This window comes from Leptonychotes weddellii, chromosome 3, assembly GCF_054177405.1.
Source record: "Leptonychotes weddellii isolate Sample4059 chromosome 3, ASM5417740v2, whole genome shotgun sequence".
NCBI classification, from domain to species: Eukaryota; Metazoa; Chordata; class Mammalia; order Carnivora; family Phocidae; genus Leptonychotes; species Leptonychotes weddellii.
In genome coordinates this window covers 81,385,757-81,411,636 of record NC_138371.1, presented here as the reverse complement: position 1 = coordinate 81,411,636, position 25,880 = coordinate 81,385,757, and the positions used below count along the sequence as shown (strand labels likewise).

Genomic DNA, 25,880 nt, shown 5'->3' with positions numbered 1-25,880 from the left:
TTTTTTTTAAAGATTTTATTTATTTATTTGACAGAGAGAGACACAGCGAGAGAGGGAACACCAGCAGGGGGAGGGGGAGAGGGAGAAGCAGGCTCCCCGCAGAGCAGGGAGCCCGATGTGGGACTCGATCCCAGGACCCTGGGATCATGACCTGAGCCGAAGGCAGTCGCTTAACCAACTGAGCCACCCAGGCGCCCTAACCAAGTCTTCTTAATACAGTATTTGGACTGATTTTTTTAAACAAATCTAGCTTTCTTAGTGTTTCATTTTTCATCTCTGTTTTTGCACAGGGATAAATGATTATTGTAGTTCTCTGGTTATATTTATATATAATAAAATCCTATCAGTGTAGTTAAATTAATCATAATACCAGAAATTCAGAAATGGCAAAGTGGTTGTTTGGCTAAATTTACCATTAGATAGAACTGGCTTGTCATAGAATGTCAAAGTTGGCAGGAAAAAAAGTACAACATCTCTGCAATACACAAATATTTTCTCTAGCATGCTTTAAAGAAAGAGATTTAGCCGTTGAACACTAAATCAAAAACTAATGGTATACTACATGTTGGCTAACTGAACATAATAATAATAATAATAATAAAAGACATTTAGCTACAATTTAACCCCTTTAGTAGTGAGAAATGAGGCAGCTCATTTCAATGTAAAGATGGTACTTTAGAACACTTTTCCTCATATTGAACAGAATCTGCTTCCCAGCTCATAATTCCAACCTTGGAAACAACTCAGACTAGGCCCATTCCCTAATCCAGTATTTCATATATTTGAATATAGCTAATATATCTTTGCTCCAGGCAAAATTTCTTCCAGTGCTGTGTGTTCCAGACTCCTTATGGTTCTGGATGTATAAATTTGTATACACTACAATTTGTCAAGGTTCCTCTTAAAATGCCATGTCCATTAATGCGCATAGTATCCCAGGTATGTTTTGCCCAGTGCAGAACTCAGTAGAATAAAATCTATCCTCTGTAATGGTCTTAACTGGCATTAGACTATCTCTGTGTTTTGTAGGAGCCTGTCCTATTTCTGATTCATACAGAGCTATTGCTCAGTTAAAAACACTGACTTTCAAATGAATTGCTTTTCCTGAGATTTTCCCGCACTTACAGAACCAGTTTTAACCTAATGTACAGCTTTAATTTTAATATTATGCTCATTTGCATCCTCCATTCCAACATGAAAGAAACAGAAATGTTTTCAAAAGCTATTCCTGTCAATCAATTTTGTCAGTGAATCATGCTCTTCAGGAAATGGTACTAACAAAAACCAGTTAGGATATTGGGCATGATTTATTTTTTGTGTACCTGCACTCAGTCCTAATAATTCACGCATTCTATTTTTTTTCTTCCTGTTTATATGAATAATATTGTATTATCCAGTGTTGTGGTAAATAAATGATTAGCCCATTTCACTTCAAAGATGGGAGGAAGAATGAGGGAAGAAATGGGAACTTAAAGAGTTGCATACATATTTATGTGCTATTAACATAGTATCTCCCTAAACCCTGGTCTTCCCTTGCTTTTTTTTTTCCTTTATGTTCACCATATATTAAAGAACACGTTGACATTTTTGTCTTTCTGAGCATATTTTTACAATTTTTATACCACATTATTATCATGAATTGCTTATATAGACTCTCTTCATTTAAATAGTTTTACCTAACAATATTATAAGGCATTTTAGGTTTTATAGCTATATTAGATTGAATAGTATTCATTACCTCAAATTCCAATATATCATGTGATTTACTATTTTTGATGAGTACCCACCTTGTAACTGACTGGAAGGTCCTGACAATCTTGAGAACATCCACTGATTTTCTTACTCAAACATTCATTTATATGGCAGTTTCTCTCATCTGAGCCATCGCCACAGTCATCCTTATTGTCACAAAGTCCACCCCTGGGAATGCACCTGCCATTTTTGCACATAAAAAATGAACTGTTGCATGACTGTTCTGGAAAAAGAAAATAAAACAAATGGAACATAAAGGGCATGCCATTGTTTTATCCTACAATTGCTGAAAACATTCACAAATATGATAAACTTATCTCAAAAATTATCATAAATATATAAAATAATATATAAATATATAAAATCCTCTATAGTGTAGTATTTTATACACAAAATAAAAAAAAATCAAGGGCAAACTGCACCTTCATGTTCAACACTTACTGACAATCTTTCTTTGTCATGAAAATTAGCAATCAAAATAAGCACTTATAGTAAAATTAATGGAATATTTCTGTCTTCACCTATATTGTGAAGAATTAATTCAAAAGTATAATGATAGTTTGACATTTCCCTCAAGTCATAGGTCTCTGAGAAATTATATGTCACTAAAAATTAAGAATCTAGAATAGGTAGATATTCCTAAATTCTTTTTCTTCTTGGAAATACAACACTGACATTTTTAAGTCAGGGCATAAAAAGGACATTTGCGGTGAATAATAGTTGTTCCAAAAATAGCTATGGAAAAGGAGTTTGGGTTTTGCAGGTACTCATAACCTGATGATTTGAACATTACTCATTATCATACATGATAAAAGAAAGCCTATTAGCATGTAAAGTACATGAGAAAAAAGTAATTGTGTTTACCTGAAATATATGACTATGTATTCAGTCTTTGAAATAGTGAAATGATAAATAGACCAGGTTTGGCTCTGTATATATTTTTGTTCAAATGATATGCAATTTACTTCATTTTGCCTAAGTATCACTAATGCAGACTTTCTCTCAGTAAATCTCAACTTATTTTGTTTGAGTTTTCAAATAAGTCCATACAAGGAAATTATTTTCACATAAAATCATGTATTAAGAAAAAAATGACTTTTTTTGAAGGGGTCAACATGATGGATTCATTAGGTTCACTGCCCCAAATCTTCATATTTTAGCACAGATTTAAATTTCTAAAACTAGCTGCAAAACAGAGTTGATTACTAGGATCCTGCATGGTATCAGTTGAAACATCACACACTTAATTATTTGCATTTGTTTTCAATGAATATCATACTAGACTGAAGTGAAAATCAGAGTCACAGTTTTGCCATTGAAAAGCAAATTTGGGAATAATTATAATATTATATATTTTCTGTACCTGCACTTCTGCACTTTGGGTTTAAAGGTGCTTCATCCGAATGATCAGGGCAGTCAAAGTCTCCATCACATTGCCATTGAGTATTTAAAAGACATCGTCCATCAGCACAACTAAATTCTTCGGCATTACACTTTCGGTATCCTAGAGACAAAGAAATAAACATTCTAATTCATATAACAAATATTAAATCTCCATTCCCTAATGTACACTATACCTAGTTAACCATGGGGGTTACCCATGTCTCCTATGGGAAATGTTTCTTATTTGTCCCTTTTTGGGACAGTGGTCATACTTGCAAGAGATATTTGTGGTTGAGAAGTAGGATTAAGAGCCAGGAAATAAAATCAAAAACAAGGCAATCTTACTGTTTCTAGGCCTGGAAATAAAAATGCAATACCCAAGGATACTATCTCTGTTCACCTATTATCTATATCCTAAAGATTTCCTTTTGAATGGAAAACAAGAATAAAGCTATTAATTTTTTTTCAAGACTAAGCTTGGTTAGGCACAGTACCAGAACATATGGATGAAGTGATTCCAAGTTATAATGATAATTCTCAGAAGCCATAATGCCATGTTTATGTTTGGGAAGCAGCATTAAAAGTGTAAAGACATTGTTAAAATGAAAAAAAAAAAAAAAAAAGGTAGTTTATAAAGCAATAAGCACAAAACTATTGTAATTATCCTATATATTGATACTTAGAGGCATTAAAAAGCTTTATTCAAATCACAGTATCAACCTGTCAATTTTTAATGATCATATCTATGCCTGTTTGTAAGTAAAACTCATTTGATCTTGACTAATACCGAGTTTTAGATTGAATTTTTCCTAAGTTTGTTAACAATAAAAACTATCACTTCTATTAGAAACTTTCTGGTAAATATTCTACTTTTGAAGAGAGGGAATAAGATCTGTATGTTTATTAATAAATAAACAAAATTCCAATGGAAAAATAATTCAACAATGATTATATAATTGAGATGTTTATCGTACTAATGGCAAAACTACAGTGTTCTAAAATACCTCCAATTTCCCTGGTCTTTCTTCCTCCCTCCCTTCACTAGTTCATTCTCCTCAGTCAATAGGTACATTACATTCAAGTCTCTCCCAGCCCAGTAACAATAAAAATCCATCCGGGGTGCCTGGGTGGCTCAGTCAGTTAAGCAGCCTACTCTTGATTTCAGGTCACGTCATGATTTCAGAGTTCTGGGATCAAGCACCACCACCCCACCCCAGGGCTCCATGCTCAGCGGGGAGTCTGCTTGAAGATTCTCTCTCTCTCTCTCTCTGCCCCTGCCCCTGCTCATGCACTCTCTCTATCTTGCTCTCTCTCAAATAAATAAAAATAAAAATCTTTTTATAAAAAAATCCATCCATATAACTCTTAACTACACATCACTCTTCTTCCTTACTACCTTATCCAGAATTCCCTTACTTATCTCCAGTTCATCCTCGATTCATTGACATCCATTTCTACAACATCTACCTTCTGAAATTCCTCTCAGAGCTAAGAAATACCAAGTGACAAGTGTCAAATTCAAAGGTGTCTCAGACTCCTATTTCACTTTCCTGCAGCATTTGATGTTGTTGAGCACACTAGCTTGTAAATAATTTCCTGGTTTAATATTTACAATCCACTCCCTTGGTATCTTTCTTATTTTGCTTTTGTTGTTCCCTTGTATCCTTTCATTTTCATCTCCTGTTCCATCCTAAAATATTGTAGGTGAAGCCCTAACTTCAGTCTTCAGCCTATCGTTCTCCTCTTTCCCTTTCTGCTGTGTAGGGTGTCCTCATTCTTTGTCCTATTTTGAATATCACCTTAATGCCGATGGCCACCAAATTAATCTTATTTGTCCTGATCATACTTCTGGTCTCTGGAACTAAATTTTCAAATACTCACTGTACAGCTTCATGTGATTGTCTGATTAACACTTCGGATTGAAAACATCCACAATTAATTCTTTTGTACATTTTTCTTCTCCTACACCAGCAAAACTTGGCCCTTCACCTCCTGTGTTCCAAATCTCATTAATGATGGTAACACCATCCACCAAGTCATCCAAGCTAGAAATTCTCCTTTATCCTCCATATCTGACTGTAAATGAATTCTGACCCATTCTGTTCTTTCCATTCCAACATTTCAGCCCTGGCTTATTATCACCTCATTAATCATCAGAACTACTGCAATAATCTTCTAGCTAGCTTACTTTTCACCTAATGGCTCTCCTCTCCCAGGGCAATATTTCATCCACTCTGCTGAAAAAGATGGGTCTGAAATATATTTTGACTGGGGCATTCCCTGTTTGAAATGCATGCTGGCATGTGAGAGCCAAAATAATTAAATACAAACACTGTATTTCAGACTTTTTAGAATGCAGCTTCAACTTTCTAACTTCAATTTACCTCACAAAAGACTAATTGCTATTCTTCAACCATGTCAATTGCTAGGCATTTGTAAACATACATAGAACTTTCTATGTGTCCAGAAATATTCTAAGCACTTTACAAATATTGACTCATTTAATTCTCTTAACAGCTGTAAGAGTTAAAAATGTTATTATATATTTTTTACAGATGAGGAATTTAGGGACAGAAAGGTGCAATAACTTCAAAGGTCACACAGATAGTAAGCAGCAGAGCCAGGATCTGGACCCAGGTCATCTGACTCCAAGGTCCATGCTTTTAACCACTGTGTTATTTTATCTACCATCTAAATATGACTTTCTTTAACATTCCCTGCTTCTGTTCTTTAGTGCTTCAAAAATTATTCTCTCAGCTCTGATCCCATGTATTGTGATTCTTACTCCCATCTGACAATGTGTGCTATTATTCTATCTTGTATTTGTGATTTTCCTGTTTGTCTGCAATTTCTCTTAGTGGGATCTCTGTCTCATTCATCTCCATATCAACTGAATAAGTGTCTAGCAGAGGGAAGATATTCAATCAGCATAACTCTCCTTCAGATCTACATCTTGAGTTATGACGTACCTTTTAAAATATCACATTGAATCCAAGACTTAATGGTGAAGTGATCATAAAAACTGGTATCCACTGATTTCAAAGAGATTGCTATCAAAGACCAAGGCTATAGACACAACACAGGGAGGACAAAAGAGGGCACTAAATCGACTGCCTTTCATGATTACATGTGGATTTTATGGCTTTTCATTTTATATTTATTCATGTGTGCATTTAAGTTTTTTTTTTTTTTTTTTTTACAAAAAATACTAGGTTCACGTTAAGACTTCAATTTCAACTAGGAATTTTTAATGATTTTCACTACAAAAGTTACACATATATGTATTTGTATATACATTATATATGTGATGGTCAGATAAATATATATGCAATGACAAGGTACATTTCATCATAATAAAATTAAATTGTAACAAATAAGTGCACATGTAAAAAGTTAAGGTGAAAGGAAGATGTCAAGTATCCAGTTTCTCCGATAATTGGGAATTTTATTATTTTTTTCTCACTCAAATACTTGATTTGGCTATAAGATTGAACTAGCTAGCCACATGTTGTCTTTAAAGTTGAAAGTACTTTCAACCAAAGACATTTTTATGACCATTTCCCCATGTGGTTCCTAATAAGAACATACTACAAGTAGGCATGATCTCCAAATCAATGTGTAATTATGCTAGAACTTAGAGAGGTTATTGCAGTACTTCTATGTATAGCTGAATTTACATGTCTTAGTGACATTAAGAAATGTGTTGTTTTCATCACTTATTTCTATATCTCTTTTTTTTAAGCTTTTATTTATTTATTTGAGAGAGACAGAGAACAGAGGGAGAGTGACAGTGAGAAGCAGACTCCCTGCTGAGCAGAGAGCCTGATGCTTAACCTACTGAGCCACCCAGGTGCCCCCGATTCTATATTTCTTGAGTCATCTTAAAAGACCATTTGTCAGCCTGAGAACCTCTTGCATGAAAAGTCTGGATATACGTACCACACTGCGGTGACTCATCAGAGCCATCCCCACAGTCATCATCATGGTCACAAACAAATTGCTTGGGGATGCACACTTCATTATGACACATGAAAGCATTTTCATCACATGTATTATTGGGGGCTAAGAAAGAGATCATAAAGAATAAAGTTAGATGAGTACCTATTTTATCTTCCCCCACCTGAAGGGCTTAGGGGATGTATGCTCTTATTCTCAATAATTAATAGTTATTTAGAAAAAGAAAAGTTTGTGCAATATTCCATTCATAATATATATGAACATACATATAAATTCATAATATATATTAACATCCGTATATTTATATATCAAATATATGAATGTAATTCAAACTTTCAGTAGTAATACATTCAACAATTCCAGAGTGACCCTGAAATTTCAGGCCACTTAGCAATTTGTAAGTTTGTTGAAGGATGAATTCAAAGGTTTATACATGATTAAAAAAAAAAATCACTCAACTGCAATAATGTGGTTGGATTTTCTTCTCTCTTCATGCCTGTAGTAATACTAGTATAGTGATAAAAAAAACCTTGCTTCTTTGTGAAAAATGGAACTGAAAAGACTACCAAGTGCTAGTAATGCTCCTGATGGAAGTGAAAAGAAAACATCAAAAGAGCTAAGAAAGTTATTATCTCTAAGATGAAAATAAAACTTTTGGGTTAAATTAAAATCTATGGTGTGGTAAGCCCAAGCATTAAGTACCACATCAAATTAGGAATATCTAGCCACAAAATGGAATATTGATTCTTTCGGAATCCTGATCTATGACTGTAGTGCCGTAGCAAGGATCCTAACCAAGGGGGAAAATGGTTGACCAAAAAGTACAATAACCTCAGCAAAAGTTCAAAAGCTGGTAACTTGTGCAGAGTGAATAATGGAACAATATGCATAGAATCATAGCAGTTTGAGGAGATCACTTAAAAATTTTCAATTACTTTGTCTTATATTTAAGGGATAAATGCTATGTTAGGACTCAAGATTTGGGATATTTCGAATGTAAAAATAATCTGCTATATAATAGATGTTAACTAAACTTATTGTGGTAATCACTGTGCAATATTACATATACCAAGTCATTATGTCGTACACCTAAAAGTAATTCAATGTTATATGTCAATTATATCTCATTTTTATTTTATTATTATTTTTTAAAGATTTTATTTATTTATTTGACAGAGAGAGACATAGCGAGAGAGAGAACACAAGCAGGGGGAGTGGGAGAGGGAGAAGCAGGCTTCCCGCTGAGCAGGTAGCCCAACGCGGGGCTCGATCCCAGGAACCTGGGATAGTGACCTGAGCCGAAGGCATACGTTTAACGACTGAGCCACGCAGGTGCCCCAATTATATCTCATTTTTAAGTAAAATAAAAAAAGAATCTGATATATGCCATTATAGTATACCAGAAAGAGGAAAGTTTTGCAAAAAGTTACTCTACTACTTTTGATTTGTATCATGAGGAAGGTATTTACCTTCTTGCTGCATCTGTTTCTTCATCTGTTTAGTGGGATAATAAAATCTACCTGATAAACTTCTTCTAAGAACTAGGTGAGGTATATGAAGCAGATCAGCTCATTTTGGGTACTCAATAAATTCCTAGGTGCTATTTAAATTCCTATCTGTGTAACAATTATTTTTGGCAGATCCTCAAAAACATTTCACTGAGATACCGGGGGAATTCAATACTGTAAATAAAAACACTTACCAAAATAATTGGCATAGAATGGGCACTTGAAAAAATTTACATACCTTCTAACCTCCTCCTTCCATGTCTTAATATGGACTTCCCTCTACCTAGAACACCTCTCTATTTCTTCTCTTTGTGCTTTATGACTCAGATAAGGTTACTACTTTTTCTTGAAATCCTTCCATGATACTCCTACTCTTTTTTATATATTATTTCTTTGTGATGATCCAGTATCTTCTCTATACTTCACTCTGACACTTAAGGCATAATGATTCTTTTACAAGTCTATCGGCTGCCTAGCCCCAGACTTCTCCATATTCCAAAAAGGAAATCTCTGCTTTCAAGTCAATAATGAAGAAAATAGAGACATGAGTCAGTAAAACAGAAAGGATTCCTTGGATTTAATCAAGTGTAATTTATTTTCCACAAATTTATTTTCAAAAGTGGTGTGGAAGCCACATAGGAGCAGCTTTATAAACTGCCCATTATCATCAAAGTAAAATGCAGTTACTAATAACTCCTCTAACTTTGAACTGTATGACAGCTTATATAACTCAAGTGAATTATGTCAATTCTAATAGATGAATTATTTTTTAAAACATAAGCAACAGAGGCTTATTTGGCATTAACACTTTCAGGTCACTTGAGTACAGTTTGTTGTATTTTAGCATAATTTACTTAATAGCACCCATGTGGTCCAGTGTTAATATGTCTCCCAGGGTGTTAACTTGCTACAATAGCAACAGTATACTGGGACCATCTGGATCCCTGAATTGATGCATAATCCTTTATTATGTAGCCCTCAGTAGCCCCATTGACCTTTACAGACACATATATCAGTTTTAAGATCAAAGTGAATTATTCTACAATAGCATGAGTTCTGTGCACATAGGCCTGCCTCTAAGTTTTCTTTTTCCTTCTCCACGTTAACTATTCCCCTCACCCCCATATACACATACCCACATACATACACACACACCTTATGGCTTCAAATATAGTTTTAAAGACCTGAAGACAGGTCATTGGAGAGATGATTGGCAGAATTCACTTTAATGAGCAGAATTCATAGCACTATTTCTGATAAATTGCTCAGCTCAACAGATCCCCTAAGTGACCTTGGGACCTGCATTCAAATATTCAGCCCCTTCATTCTCTTGATCATGCAGAGGAATTTATCTAAACTTTTACTATTAGCAATTCTGTGAAAATTTCCTGAGGTGACCAAGAGCCAGAAACTTAATAAATCATCTGACCTCCAAAGGTGTTCCCCTGATCCCCCAGCTTCATTCAGCTATATCCATACTATTTTTATCTGACCTAAGGGTTAATACCCTCTCTGTAGGACTAATAGGTGTTTACCGACCTTCTGATGAGTGGTTATTTGGGATCACATCAGCCATTTATAAGAGTGTCTGTAATAGGTAATCTAAAAGCCTTTGTGGGGGTGGGGATGGGGTTCTAAAAAGAAAATAACAAATCTACCACAGTCAGACACAGATCAGGTAGCTACATAATTTCAGAAGTGAAAGGATGAATCTGTGTTCATCAGAACGGTTTTGAAATGGGTGGTCTCACTGTGCATGTTTGAAAATCTCTAAACAGCAGTTGGTTAGAGGGGTTGCTGAACTACTATGATCGCAACATCCCACCTGATTAATTCTGGTACTACCTATGAGTCCAGGGATTGGGAAAGTGAGAGAAAATGCGATATGGTAAGTACTGCAAAAGCAAGAGTCTGAGGCAGCTGACTCAGCTTTCCTTCACACAAAGCCCTACGTGTCCTACCGCAGCCTGCTGTGGAGAGCTCATCACTTCCATTTGGACAGTCCCTTTCGCCATCACAGAGCCAGTGTCGTGGCACACAGGCATGTGAGCCCTGGCAGCTGAACATGTCCACCGCACAGGTGGCCGCACCTGAAACCCAAGGAGAGAATGCCATTAAGATCACTGCACGCCTGCTGGGAAAGAGCTAACCTTTCTGTTCCCCTTAGAAAGGAAGGAAACAGAAGAATGTTGCTGACAAGGAAGAGATTGTTGCTATTTGGAATCATCACATAGTATCCTTCCTATAGATGTTTACACATTTTCCTCTCAGAACCCATTCCTTCCTGTGCACGTATTATATTTCTTAACACAATTTTGTCTACGAAACCTGGAAGTCCTATATTCAGTTTGAATAAAATTTACCTTTCTTTCTTTCTTTCTTAAGGCTACATGGCAGAAAATAATAAACATCTTTTCTCCTTATAAAATGTAGCAAAGCATAGAAATGCCATAGAATTGTGAATAAACTATGATAAAATTTCTAAAAGACTGAACCTATAATAATAATAATAATAATAATGGCATTTTTATTGCTTAATATATGCTAGGCACTTAATATATTAACTCATTTAATTCTTGCAAGAATTCCAACCAGTAGAGCTATTATTGGTCTCATTTCACTGAAAGGAAACTGAGGCTCAGAGAAGTTGAAAAGCTTGCAGAACATCACAAGTTGCACAGGATGCCACATATTGAACTGGGAGTCCAAAACCCTTCTGATTGCTAAGCACCTTCTCTTAACCGCTAATGTCATGACTGTTACTCCCCACCTTGTGTTGTTGAAAAGAATAAATATACCCATGTCCTTTTTGTTTGTACACACTTAATAAATAAAATCTACTTTTTCTCTGCTCTGTCAATACAATGTCCCTTTAGATGCATGACGTTTTTCAAATGTATACAGAAAAACAATGCTTGCTGGCTTTGATTATAAATTCAAAGGGTCATAGGTGGTTTCTTTGTTTCTCCTTCTATGGGTATAGGGCAATCATATGAAATAGAACATAATTATTTCTCATGATGTTTTCCTAGCACCTAATACAGTTATACATACATATATACATATATACATATATATACACACACACATATTAAAAGCTTTATTTATTTATATGAAATACTTGTTGAGTGAATCAGTTACATGACCCTCAGATCATGTTCTAACTTTTCTTTAACTTCACTTTCCTGTGAGCAAAAACTGCCTATAGAAGAGATGCTAAAAGGGCGCCTGGGTGGCTCAGTTGGTTAAGCGACTGCCTTCAGCTCAGGTCATGATCCTGAAGTCCTGGGATGGAGTCCCACATCAGGCTCCCTGCTCAGCAGGGAGTCTGATTCTCCCTCTGACCCTCCCCCCTCTCATGCTCTCTCTATCTCATTCTCTCTCGCAAATAAATAAATAAAATTTATTAAAAAAAAAAGAAGAGATGCTAAAAGATGTATTGTTAGAATTATTTTTTAAAAAAATGTTAATATCTGCAGGAAGAAAATATGACTGAATAGAATGATGAGAGATATTTGGTTTCAAACATTTAAAGCAGTGACCAAAATGCTTTAATTATAGAACCATTATCATCTTTCTTTTCAGCTATAGAGTTGTTATGAGCAGATAATGATTTTCAATGTAATGCTTTCAATATGGGGGGCAGCAGGGTGCCAAAATAAAACCCTTTGAGGATTTTTTCCATCTTAAACATGACTGTCCTTGACATATACTTTAGCTTGGAGGATAGGATGGCAAGTGAATATAGATAAGTCCTCCAGGTAATTCAGATTTGCTCATCTAATTGAGGATCAGTGTTAATAGAATGGGGTTTAATAGGATATCTATTACTGGAAGAAATAATAAAAAATCTATTAAATAAATGTTGCTTTCATTTAAAAATGAATTTACCTGCTATTATGTTTTTATTTTTTTTTTAAGATTTTATTTATTTATTTGAGAGAGAGAGAATGAGAGAGAGCACATGAGAGAGGGGAGGGGCAGAGGGAGAAGCAGACTCCCTGCCGAGCAGGGAGCCCGATGCGGGACTCGATCCTGGGACTCCAGGATCATGATCTGAGCCGAAGGCAGTCGCTTAACCAACTGAGCCACCCAGGCGCCCCTACCTGCTATTATGTTTTTAATAGCTTCTATAATAAAATCATCTTCCTACAGAACTTATTTTTACACTATTCCTTATTATGATCTATCTTTTTAAGCTTGCCATAAGAATATAAAGTGTCACTTTCATTATTATACTCTCAATTAGTGCCTTAATTTCCATAATATTTTTGTTATTTAGCTTGAGATTTTTAAAAATTGCATTCTCTTTAGTAAGGATGTTTTGATACATGTAAAACTCCTTGTCTACTTTCTTATTATCATCCCAATTTATTCTCAAGGTAGGCATAACAGATATAACATCAATTTGGCTGTTGAGAAATTTAATTCTGTATGACCTTGGAGAAGACTTAAGTGTCTGAGTTTCACTATTTGTAAAATGAGGGGTATGACTAGATAATTACTAAGATACCTTAAGCTATAAGATGGCATACAGCTCTTTGCGGCTAATTTTCTGGCTCCCTTGATAATATTCAACAGCTTCTGTATTAAGAGCATGCCAAAACATCATAGTCAATCAGAAAGAAAATGGGCCAAAGGAAAAACGCATGGCTTCATTCCATGTTTACCCCAGCCATCTGGAGACACATTACCTTCCTTAAGGAAATGAATCCCAAGAAAGGAAGAAGACAAGCTGAAAGATTTCTACCAGATCCATCTTGTGCACCTGCTCAGATACAATATTTGATTGTAAGAGTCACTACCCCATTAGGAAGGATTCAAGAAATCTGAATTCAGGTCTTAGATCTGTCATCACTGATTCACTGAGTTTCCTCAGGCAATTTATTAACTTCTATGAGTTTCTCTTTTCTCATCTGTCAAATGATGCAGGTGTACTAGACTACAATTTTCAAAATGGGACCCTCAGATCCCAAGTCAAAACCACTATCGTGCTTATTAAAAAAGCTTGTACTTACAACTCACATTAGAATATTTGAAGGTGAAGATTAAGAATCTTCATTTTTAGCAAACTTCTAAGAAGGCTCTTTTGTGCGCTAAAGATGATAACCACTGAGATAAATTATTTATAAAGTCCCTTCCCAATCCTAGTATATCAGGTTCAGTTTATTGAATGATATTTGGTCTAAAGCAGTCTTTTTTATGTGTCACCAACTTGGTAGTTAGCATATGAAATGCAGCCTGTATTTAAATTAAATAGAGACTGGGTGTTTTGACAACAGGTAAACATGTCCATTACCACTTTAATTCTTTTAAACAAATTATCAGGGCACTGGTAGATGTAGATGTGGCAATAACTCTGAAAAATAAGGGAGAGAGCAGGAGAAATGGAACAAAAGGGCATGGGAATAAATCCATTTATATTGTATACATTGGTCACGTTAGATGATCACAAGAGTTACATAAGGGAGATCTTTTTGTAGCCTTCTAATAGGTAAGGAAAATACAGATGTGGGAGAATTCAACTCTAGTTTCAGAGTCTTTATACCTTCTACTATATTGTGTCCACTCAGGAAGGACAGAGGTATCAATTGAGCCATTTAGTGTAGGGTTAAACAGAGGGTCAAAAAGCAAGATGCTTTTAAAAACTGGCAACACGCCTAACCCATTGTGAGTAGGTAATTCTTTTGTTAAAATTAAAGAAAGATTTAATAGCAACGAGAAACAAAGTAGTTAAAAGTGACTAGCCAGGCATCTAATTGATTACTGATTCTTTTTCCTTTCAGGGCTTTTTGATAGTGATCTTTCTATATTTATTTGTTGTATAACTAAGTTGTTTCAGCGGTGTAAATAAAAAGTAGACTTGGGGTGGCTAAAATACAAGAAAATAAATTGCCTGCTTTCAGAGGGCAACTCCAGTTTTATATTATTTAGAGAGAATTCAGTTTAGCTTGAGTAGTATCAAATCCTATCTACCTATCTCCATGGTACTGACCTAAAAAGCAGGCCACCATTACCGAAATTTAAAAGTGGTGTTACATACACTTAACTCGGTACATGCACCTTATTCTATGACTCAGGTCCTTTTCTCTCTAAAATAGGACAGTAACCAGCTATGAAACAGTACTGATATAATGAGTAAAGATTTTATGCCTATAAATACAAACACACATATAGAAACAAATCAGAAAGATAGACAAAGAGGCATCTAAATACATGAGTAGAATGCCTGGCTATTTGTAATAAATTTATACAGATTAAATCAATTCCTTCTTTTACCCCTTAAAAAAGTGAGTTAATAATTCCATCTATTCATTAAATGTTTGTGATTATTTAAAAGCAATTACATTGGCTTTATTGCTGATATATAGTAGGACGCTCAACCTCTAATCCTATAAAGTTGTTTTTTGAAGTACATTTTAAAATTATATACAATAGCCCTCTTTTTTTACTTCCCATTTAAAATAATTCAATAACAATAACCACTGTAATACATATATACAAACACAAATAGCATCAGTGTATTCTGAAGGGCAAAATAGCAATGCCTATCAAAGGCCATGAAAAATGTTTGATCTTTTGATGCAAGTAACCCCAGTCACTGAGATCTAGTCCAAAGAAGTAATTGAAGACTAAAAAAATAAAATTTACAAATACATTCATTGTGTGGATATTCAGGAAAAATCCTAAAAACTGAATGACTGTGTATATAAAAATAGTAGAATATTAGGTTGTCATTAAAATACAAAACCAGCTACACAGAAGTGTATATATAAATTTAATGTTAAATTTAACAGTTTTTATGTATGCTCTAAAATGATAGTGGGTATATATCATATGCCTAAAAATTGAATGAGAACACAGGAGAAACAACTCACCACAAATGCTATCACTTTCATCTAATCCATCCCCGCAATCATCCTCTCCATCACAGATCCAATGTTTAGATATACATTTTTGTGCAGAACAAGCAAATTGGTTCCAAGAACAAGAAGAATCTAGAAGACAAACAAAAATTTTGCTTCAGGTGCAAAAGAAAAAAAAAAATCATTTGAGACCATCTTAGGACAGGTCTGACAGTGAGAAAGTCCTTCCTTAGACTTTGCTAAAATAAATTGTCCTATAATAAAACGAGTCGAATTCCTCTTCTCTGTGACAGCTCTATAAAGTTTTGACAACAGCCTACGTATTCTCTCTGAGTGTCCAGGTTATGCAACATTTTTCCTCCCGCAGAATTCTCAGAGGGCTTGACTTTGAGCTACTCATTATGCTCCACTCTCCCCAAAGTATATTCCTGGGTGTCATTTAAAAACAAAAAAAACAAAACAAAACAAAAAAACCCACAACATCTTGTGCATGGATACAAAACAAATATTTGAAGTGTGGTCTAGTCATCCCTTCTAAATTTCAATTGATTTTTGAACAACCAGAGAAAAAAATGCATCCTAGGCAAGATTATAATATGATATATTCACGAGCATATATATTTGTTTTTAATGATGAGGTGACTAAGGAGGTTTTACCTTGATGACAAGCCCCCAGTTTCATACCCATACATACTAAACACTTAGAGGTTTTACTTCTCTTGAGGACATTTAAGTCTGACTAGTAACATCTAAATTCATGGGCATGATGGCTTGAATTTTATTACCAAATTATGCACTTATCATAGTGTATTCTATTTAATTCCAAAGTTAGGTTTGTGCTCCTCCACCCTCAGCCTATCCCTCCACTCAGCATCCAAAAGGCAACATCCAAAATAAAACCCTTCCAAATTCAAGTGTTCCAAACATAAATTATAAAAAAATAAACACTTTGGTTTCAATCCTATAAACTATTTTAAAACCTTGCATCTCTATTTAAAATATTCACTTAGATGACCTGTGAAAAAGAGAGAAATTTAGAAAAACTGCAGACTGGACAAAAATAAAACTAAAGAAAATACAACCATATAATGGCTTCCTGTACAGAAACTATGAATCTACATAAACTATTTGTAAAGTTCTCTGTTAATCCTGTTCACAATCTGGCTCTACTGTAAAGATATATAGCATCTTAATCAAACAAAATGCACCTTCATATTTCATGATGACATTTACTTTTAGAGGAGTTTGACATTTCATAGAAGATCCATTTTTAATCTTTTCTTCTACTTTGTCTATACACCATAGTGTATGTTATTTGTGTTAAATGAAAATAGTGAATATATGCTTTGTTTTCCTGTAGGGAATTTCTTTGGCCTAGAAGTTATAAAATCCATAAATTCTATAAAATAAATTTTAAAAATGCTGTCTTGCTTTGCCAAGTAAGACGAAATGTACACACAGAAATTAGGAGGTAGGTGGTGAAAGATGAGAGTTTGAGGAAATACAAGTTTAATTACTATTTAAAGCTATACATGTAATTAATAGAAACATTTAGAATAATAATAGTCAATAACAAATAGGGAGAAGATAATGAGTAATGTGAGCTAAATACCTATTTTTCATTGCAGAAAGTAAATATATTAGGACTTAATAAGTCAGAAAATAAAGGTATATCATTTAGATTGATGAAGATAACCACTAATAAAAGCAGAAAAAGTTAAAAGAAAAGGCTGGGGCAGGAGATTGTTCTTCTGTTCTATTTTAATTTTTACCATTTTGTGTTATTTGATAAAAATAAAAATTGTTAAAATCAACTAGCAATATTTTGTATAAAATCCCTATGTAAGAGAACATCGGCATATAAACAATAATATGGCACATAGAACAAAATACAATATCTCACCACAGTGGAATTCATCAAGTCCATCCTCACAATCCTTCTGACCATCACATATCCAGGAATTCAAAATGCATCTTCCACTAGGACAACCAAAATAATTTTCTTCACATTTGTGTTTGTTTTGAACTGTGATAAAATACAGAATGTAATGTCAAATAATTTAAATTAATCTTAGACTTCCACAATACAGGTAGATAATAAAACAGTAGTACTACTTGAACTGGAAGAGATAAATAACAAGAAAACTTAAATAAAGAAGAGCTGAGATGGTCTCTTCAAGAATGTCAAGGTCAGGACGCCTGGGTGGCTCAGATGGTTAAGCATCTGCCTTCGGCTCGGGTCATGATCCCAGGGTCCTGGGATAGAGCCCCACATCGGGCTCTGTGCTCAGCAGGGAGCCTGCTTCTCCCTCTCCCTCTGCCTGCCTGTCTGCCTACTTGTGATCTCTTTCTCCGTGTCAAATAAATAAATAAAATCTTTAAAAAAAAAAAAAAAAGAATGTCAAGGTCATGAAAACCAAGAAAAAGCTAAAAAAAAAAAAAAAGCCCAAAACAAACAAACAAAGAACAACAACAACAAAAAAACCGTGACACAGAACAGAGGAGACTAGGAAGACATGATAAGCAAATCCAATCTAGGACTGGATCCTGCATTGGAAAGAAGATACTAAAGGAAAAACTTGTTAAATCCAAATAATGTGGAGTCCTATTAATAGAAATAAAATAAAATAACTGAGATAATTATAAAGTGAATAAGCCTAAGGCCAAAGAAACATTTTTGGTGGAAAATATCTGTAATTCCATATTCATAAATATGAATAACATTATAAAAACATTAGTGGATTTTTACTGAGAAAGTGGGCATGGTGTTCCTACTGTCCTATATTCTGAGTACACTTTGACAAAGTTTATAAAAGTACTCTCTATAAAGAAAGACAACTTACAATAGAATCTCTAAAATCGTTACACCTTACAGAAATATCACAAGAATAATAAGTATTTGTATGTAAAATTATTTGTAAATTATATATATTTTTAGGTTGGGGAGTATTGCTATAATTATAACTTCCAAAACTGCATATAAAATATTAGATTTTTCTCTACTGAATGTCATTGGTCCCCTTGCACCTTCAAGTTCACACAGTTTTAGACTGACTGGCCCATAGCCAATTTGGAAGCAAATCTTAGAGTATATGTCACACTGTAATAATCTAGTCACATGATAATAATTACACTACAATAATCCATTGTAACTGTATTAAGATAACAATTCCATTTTATTTTTTCAAATGTCAACTTCATAGATTGAAGATGAAAATAAAATTTTTGACAGAATTCACCACTAAACCAAAAAGTCCTGAGTGTGATTTATGTCTTACTTTTTCTTAGGACTAGCCTAGATACAAGCTAAGGTATTTAGACTGACCTATTACTGGCTTCCTGTCCATCTGTCTATCTGTCTCATCAGTCTACACAAGCTCCCCTTTCTTTCTTCCCCATTATAATCACGATTCTACACTAATGTTAAAAGTTAACTTTTAAAATAATTTATTAATATTAGAAATATATAAAGATCACAAAGTTTTACATATATATGTAATATGTTTATATATATATATGTAAGTTTAATGGGTATCTATTATATGTTGCCTTCATATTAATTTTAAAAATTAACCACAGCTACTGGGCACCTGGGTGGCTCAGTTGGTTAAGCAACTGCCTTCAGCTTAGGTCATGATCCTGGAGTCCCGAGATCGAGTTCCGCATCGGGCTCCCTGCTCAGCAGGGAGTCTGCTTCTCCCTCTGACCCTCCCCCCTCTCATGTGCTCTCTCTCTCTCTCAAATAAATAAAGTCTTTAAAAAAATAAAAATAAAAATAAAAATTAACCACAGCTACAATGAGATACATAACTGTTGTAGAAAGAACAATGGATTAAGAATCTAGACACCCAAGCTCCATGAGTCTAAATCAATGTTACTATATTTCTTTTAAAATGCTTTATGTGATTAAAAATAAAATGTGGAAGAGTTATGGTGAGCTGCAGTCACCAGCGCATGTAAAAGCTCTCCACAGAACCAGAAAAGTTCTCCAGTTCCTCCTAGGATGCAGCTAGCCTTTCAAACCCAGAGGAACAAAAATTATATCATAGAATGTTACACATTGTTGAGCAAGAAAACAAAGGAATCTGCTATTGCCCAATTAAGTGATAGATTATGAATTATTAAGAATATCGGTTCTTCACAGTGGATTGTGTGTGTGTGCTGTATAGAACACCTACAGATAAAATTTCTTAAAATATTTCAAAAAATTATTATTTGTCAACTAAGCATGGAAAAATGAGTGTGGCGGCAGGATAAGGAGAGAGAAATACAGTATGAGGACACATTTAATAGTTTCCTATAAATCATACCTACTTCGTTATAGTAATTTAACACCTTTACTCCCTGTATTTTTTTAAAAATTTGTTCTCTGAAATAGATAGTAACAGGATCATGACTTTTTAATGGAACGCATTCTGCTAAGAATACAGATGACACTTTCAGAACTTAGGTATATAAAGATGGTTACAAGTCAGATATAAATAAACCTTGACCCAGTGATAATTGCTATTATCCATACTACCATGTCAAAAGATTGTGTAAATCTGATCCAACAGCCTAACATGAAATACAATCTGTACGGCATTGAGTAAAGTCGGTGGTGAGAAGCATTGTCTCTCTCCCTTTAGTCCAAGGATAGTTTTTTTCTCAGTGTGTGGTACTTCCGTGGCAACTTTAGAGATCATGCATTTTAAGACTTAATCACCAACTCTAAGAGGATTAATCATGAACTGAACATTAAAAGGAAATTGATCCAAATACAGAACAGATTTCTTGAGTACCATTTCATAACTCATTAAAAAAGATCAAGGGGCATGTTTGGAACAGGATGATTACTTGTAACTTAGTCTACATTATTTAAATTTTAATCCTCATCCCTGGATATCAAGACTAAAACCTAATGAATTTATTTTATACAATGAGCCTCTAAATCTCAAGGCAAAGACTTTTTTCTTTCTAGAATTACCTGGGCATTTTAATTCATCTGAGTAGTCCCCACAGTCGTTAGACCCGTCACATATCCAGCTTGGCAGGACACACAGTGAGGTCGAATTACATCTTATAAACCCTGTGGTTTTCACTCCAAGTTTATAGAAATGTGTACAATCTGTATTATCTACAAAGAGGTAAACAGAAAAATGAGAAACACCTCATCTGCAAAGATTACAAGCCTTCTAGGCAGGTCACAGAAACAAGAAAAGTTAACCTCATTTGAAGAAATAAGAATGCAATTATCCTACACAACAGGGGTTAATTACATATCAATTCTGGACAAGGTTCAGTGAAACACTGGGCTATGTTAGATGGAATGCCAAAGGTACCCAGGGATGAACAAACAAAAGGTAGTGGATTATCTTACTGCAGTTCTTTTCATCTGAAGCATCTGCGCAATCTATGTTCTGGTTGCATCGTGCTGATCTTGGAATGCATGTCCCATCTGCACAACGGAACTCAACAGCAGCACAGGTTGAAACTGGAAAAACAGGTAAATAAATAAATGGATAGATGAGACAAAAGCTATTCCTTGCTCTAACATTTTCAGTACCGACGGTCCCCGACTTACCACGGTTCGACACGATTTTTCAGCTTTGTGGTAGTGTGAAAGCCATATGCTTTCAGTAGAATCTGTGCTTCAAATTTTGAATTTTGATCTTTTCCTGGGCTAGAGATATGCAGTAAGAGACTCCCTCTTGATGCTGGGCAGCAACAGTGGGCCACAGCTCCCAGTCAGCCCCGTGATCACGAGGGTAAACAATCAATACCCTTACAACTTTTCCGTACCCAGACACCATCCTGTTTTTCACTTTCAGTAGTCACTAAATTACATGATACATGCGATACTTTATTATAACATGGGCTTTGTGTTAGATGATTTTGTCCAACTATAGCCTAATGTAAGTGTTCTGAGCACATTTAAGATAGGCTAGGCTAAGCTATGACATTGGTAGGTTAGGTGTAGTAAATGCATTTTCGATTTACAGTATTTTCAACTTAAGGATCAGTTTATCAGCACATAACTGCACTGTAAGGTGAGGAAGATCTATATTTTACCTAATTCATATAATTTTGTTTGGTTTTGCTTTTTTAACTCGGGGAAGTCAAACTTGACCCATGGCTTCCACCCGCACCCCCAAGCTTGGGTTAGATGCCTCATATGTCTTCCCCTGTTGTAGTACTTATAATACTTCATTGCAATTGCCTGTTTATGTATCTGCTCCCCCACTAAGTTGTAAGATCCATGAAAGAAGGGATTGTGCCTGGTTCCCATTATAGTATCAGTCCAGCACTAAGCCAACATACAAAAAAATCCAATGTTGCTGAAAATTCTTTCTCCTTCCAACTTCCAAAGTACAAGGTTATAGCACTAAGCAAATGTCTGAGTGAGGAAGTACAGGGAAATCCCAATCGGGTTGCAAATAGTGGAACATTCCCTGCTTTGATAAAAAAAACAGGCAGTCAGAGACAGAAACTGAGATGGAGAAACTGCTGAGCATTTGCTTTATTACTCAGAGGAAATAGCTCAACAATGTTAGAAAGTCTTCCATGCTATGCCATACTCCTTTTCATGGCCATATCACTAACCTTTGGTATAGGAAAGATGAATCCTCATGCCAAGAAACCTAAATGTGGTACGACTTGTCTCTATTGTTAGAAAGTATGACTTTCCAATTCCCTGCTATGCTTAGATGAAAATCAGTTTCAAAATGCTACTGTCATTATATATACCTTATACAGAATAGCTTGTGCTTAATCATACTCCTTTCCACTTTGCTCACACATTCATTTCCATATAATGGTTTCCAGCAATATGTTGTGAACAGGTGCATGACATGCTATGTACATTAGATTAACTTACGTGAGATTTTTATTCCAAATTCAAATTTCCACAGGTTGATTATGTAAATATACAACCTGAAGGGCTCTTCGATTATGCCACTTTCACTAGTGTTGATATTTTAAAGAGCCTATTTAATTATAAATAGAAATTATATCAACTGTAAATGGTTAAAATGCTACCTTAAAATATGCAAATTTTACTCAAGGGTGTGTATGTCATTTGTATTTCATATTGCACTGTTCTTATTATATTTAAGTGTATCTTGCAATTGTATCCTTATTTATGCTTAAATGATGATTAGAATAAATGTTTTATTTATAATTTGGAATTATAATTGCTTCAGTGTTTTCTTCATTAAAAATAACATCTTATCATATGAAACAGATAATGCTATTATGAGTAGAGATAAATAACCTGTTCCAAAGAAGAAAAAAACTAATGTTCTTCTTTTATGTCTAAAAAGCAAAGTCTCTTACATATACCTTTTTATTACATTTTATATTTAATATTTTTTTCAATAGAAACAGTGAATGGAATACATAACATATAAAGTAATCATGACAAGCATTTACATTCTGTTTCTTACTTTGCTCTCTGTCAGCAATCTCCTATTAAGAGATTGTGTTCCAAAAGATTCCTTATAATCCCTTTATTTAGAAGACAGGATTCATTTCTCCATGAAACAACATTCTAGATAGTGGTAATGTTCCTAGACAGTCTGCAAAGATTTATCTCATAATACCCTTGAGTTTCTATCTTACACTCACAGAGTTTAAGGATACCAGAAGAATCCCAATGGGAGCAATCACAATTCACCACATCATCTCCATCTCTCCCCAACTTCCACAGAGAATCTTCTGTGTACATGGCAGGGAGTCCATCTGAGTGGAGATTGGTGGCAGATAGGATGAAGAGGCAAATTATGACTCCATTAACATGAGGATAGCATCTCACATAGTTATGAGGGCTGAAGATCTGGCAATATTACAGTAATGGAGTTTTAAAAACTGTATTGGGGCTCTCAGGTGAAAGTGAACGTAAAGAATACCTTGTGAGAAGAGTAGAGATTTGGAGCAAGTAGAACCACTTTTAGATGGAATTCTGAGAAGAAAGAAAGGAGAAGAACTCTGACTAGATGAAAAGAAACTGTAACTTTGAAGTTAAAAAGAAGGGTTAGGAGATAGTATTTAAAAGAAAGACATGGGGGAAAGGATGAGGTAGGGGGTCAGAAGAACTGGGTACAGAATAGAATATTTGCAGGATGCGTTTTTCTCCCATTTTCCAATAAAAAATAGGGCTAATGAATCTTGGCGAGGAGGACAGGCAGGCCTATTAGAGTATGTGCAGTGTGCAAATAGGAAGACTGTCCCTTTACTTCAAATCCTCTCTTCACAGAGTCCATGACTTGGTATAAAGTTTGAGAACAACCAGAGGGTTAAGCAGGGTGTTAAGTAGCACTGGAATTGGACACACTACGTGGTTGCAGAATTTCATATGCAGCAGAGGCAAGATGGTTGGGGGGATGAACATCTCCAGCATCTGTAGGCAAGGAAGGAGAGGGAGATGGGAGAAATCCATGGGAATTCAGGAACTTTATTAAATAGTTAAGCAAATACCTCTTTTGCCAAAACCTCTTCCTCTATGTTCCTTCAACTATATTTCTTCCTCACTTTGTTTGGTCAGTCAAGTATTGAAATTTGTTTCACCCTTAGGGTGACTTTTGAGGGAGAAATATGTTGGAATCTCTAATTTGTCAAGTGAATATGAAAGCTTTCTGACAATTTTTCCTCAGGCTAAAAGTCCTGAAAAAGAGAGAAAAGAAAATAATGTAGTCCGAATAAAGATAACCCAAGTGAGAAATACTAGACTTTTCCCTCCAGATAGTCCAAAAGTAAAAATAAGCCTACAAAATGTGAGTGAAAACATACTGCAGCCACCCCGGGAATAGCAATGAGATACTACAAAGGAAGATCTGACAGGGATTGTGGGTCAAAGCAGCACTAAGAGAGAAAGTAAAACCATTCTTCCCCCTCACATACTTTCTTAATTTTCCTATTTCATCCACTTTCTTTATTCCATGTCAGTTAAAATATTTACTGAGATAGGAAAGATATAACATTGGTCTTTCTGTGGTTTTTAGGACATTTCTTATAAGTAACTTATGTTTTCTCTTCCAACTTCCCTGCCCAGCCTGCAGCACATGATGAAAGAAAGAAGGAAAGAAGAAAGAAAGAAAGAGAGAAAGAAAGAAAGAAAGAAAAAGAAACAAACAAAGAAACAAAGAAAGAGTGAAAGAGAAAGAAACAAAAGAAAGAAAGAAAGAAAGAAAGAAAGAAAGAAAGAAAGAAAGAGAAAGAGAGAAAGAAAGAAAGAAAGAAAAAGAAAACTAAATTTTCTGTCATATCTCTTCTGTTTACTTTCAAACTACATCTTTTATTCAATTTATTGCTTAGGCTCTAAAGGTATGCAAACCCAGAAGGAATGATGATTTCATCTATAGGAATGCTTATCCTTTTCCCTTAGTTTATTGTTTGTAGAATCATCAAAGTTTTGCTATGAACTTAAGAAAAAAAAAAAACTAATACCAGTGTCCTTTCCATTAGAACTACTTAGCTTTTCAGTCACCTAAAGGTATCCAGATGACCCAGGCAAGTTCATGTACTTCCCAAGGAGAGTAATTAGACCCATCTCAATAGGGAGAGAAGGAGGGATACCATGTTCTCTCTCCAACCTGTTCGCTCAACCTTTCACACACCAGAAGAGGAAATCAGCGTGACAAACTTTCTGAACAACTCTTCAGGTTACCCCCCTCCACCCCCCCAGATACCCTGGTGTCTAAAACTCTCAGGGCAGTAATAAAAGATTTACAAGGATTTAGGGTTTTGCTTCCCTTCAAAAAGAGAAGAAACCAAAACTGATTCCTTGGAACATCCATTTTCACTCTGCCTTGTGGAATAAAGATAATGATAATATTAATTACTATGAACATCTAAACTAAAGAAATAAAAGTGTAATAGTACTTCAATTTACAGATGATTTCACTGTCACCTCTCTCCATAGCCTATCAAACTCTCTCTGTATATATTGACTTTTTATTGTACTAATTCAAATTCTTCATGTCTTACTTTAGTCACTTTTAAAAAGAAGTAATAGGTGGTTTGGGTGTGTGCATGTGTGCACATGTGCGTTCCTTCACATTCTAGCTTGATATTTTTATCTTTATCCTAGTTTAATGTCTTTATTATATTCTCCTTTCCTGCTTGCAAATAACTGATAAAACATGCCCTTTTGGGGGGTCTACTTCTAGTTTTCTTTCCTCCTTTCTTCCAAATACTTATCCATTTCCCTTTACTTATTCCCAGTATCTTACTATATTTTATCATTTTTAATCTTTTATAGGCAATATAAAATAACAGCTGATTTAATCTGCACAAGTATTTGGCTCTTCCTAAACTAGTGTCAAACTTAGATAGTAAGCTACTCAAATGTTTGGCCAACATCCTATAGTCTAAGATGACAGAGTGACTTCCGAACCTTTCTCTACCTACAAAATGATCTGTGCACATTCTATCCTCT

The 25,880-nt window shown here is 34.8% G+C and overlaps 1 protein-coding gene across 1 annotated transcript in view; it reads right to left on the bottom strand.

Annotated features, from left to right (window-relative positions):
* The window catches only part of LRP1B (LDL receptor related protein 1B), a 1,719,891-nt gene that overhangs the window by 240,704 nt on the left and 1,453,307 nt on the right, over positions 1-25,880 (bottom strand). Inside the window, exons 41-48 of the mRNA XM_081815486.1 lie at positions 20,826-20,939; positions 20,433-20,582; positions 17,370-17,492; positions 15,479-15,598; positions 10,562-10,690; positions 7,075-7,197; positions 3,116-3,256; positions 1,788-1,975 (exon numbers count right to left, since the gene is read on the bottom strand). Coding sequence (XP_081671612.1) covers positions 1,788-1,975; positions 3,116-3,256; positions 7,075-7,197; positions 10,562-10,690; positions 15,479-15,598; positions 17,370-17,492; positions 20,433-20,582; positions 20,826-20,939 — 1,088 coding nt within the window. The remainder of the gene's footprint in view (positions 1-1,787; positions 1,976-3,115; positions 3,257-7,074; positions 7,198-10,561; positions 10,691-15,478; positions 15,599-17,369; positions 17,493-20,432; positions 20,583-20,825; positions 20,940-25,880) is intronic.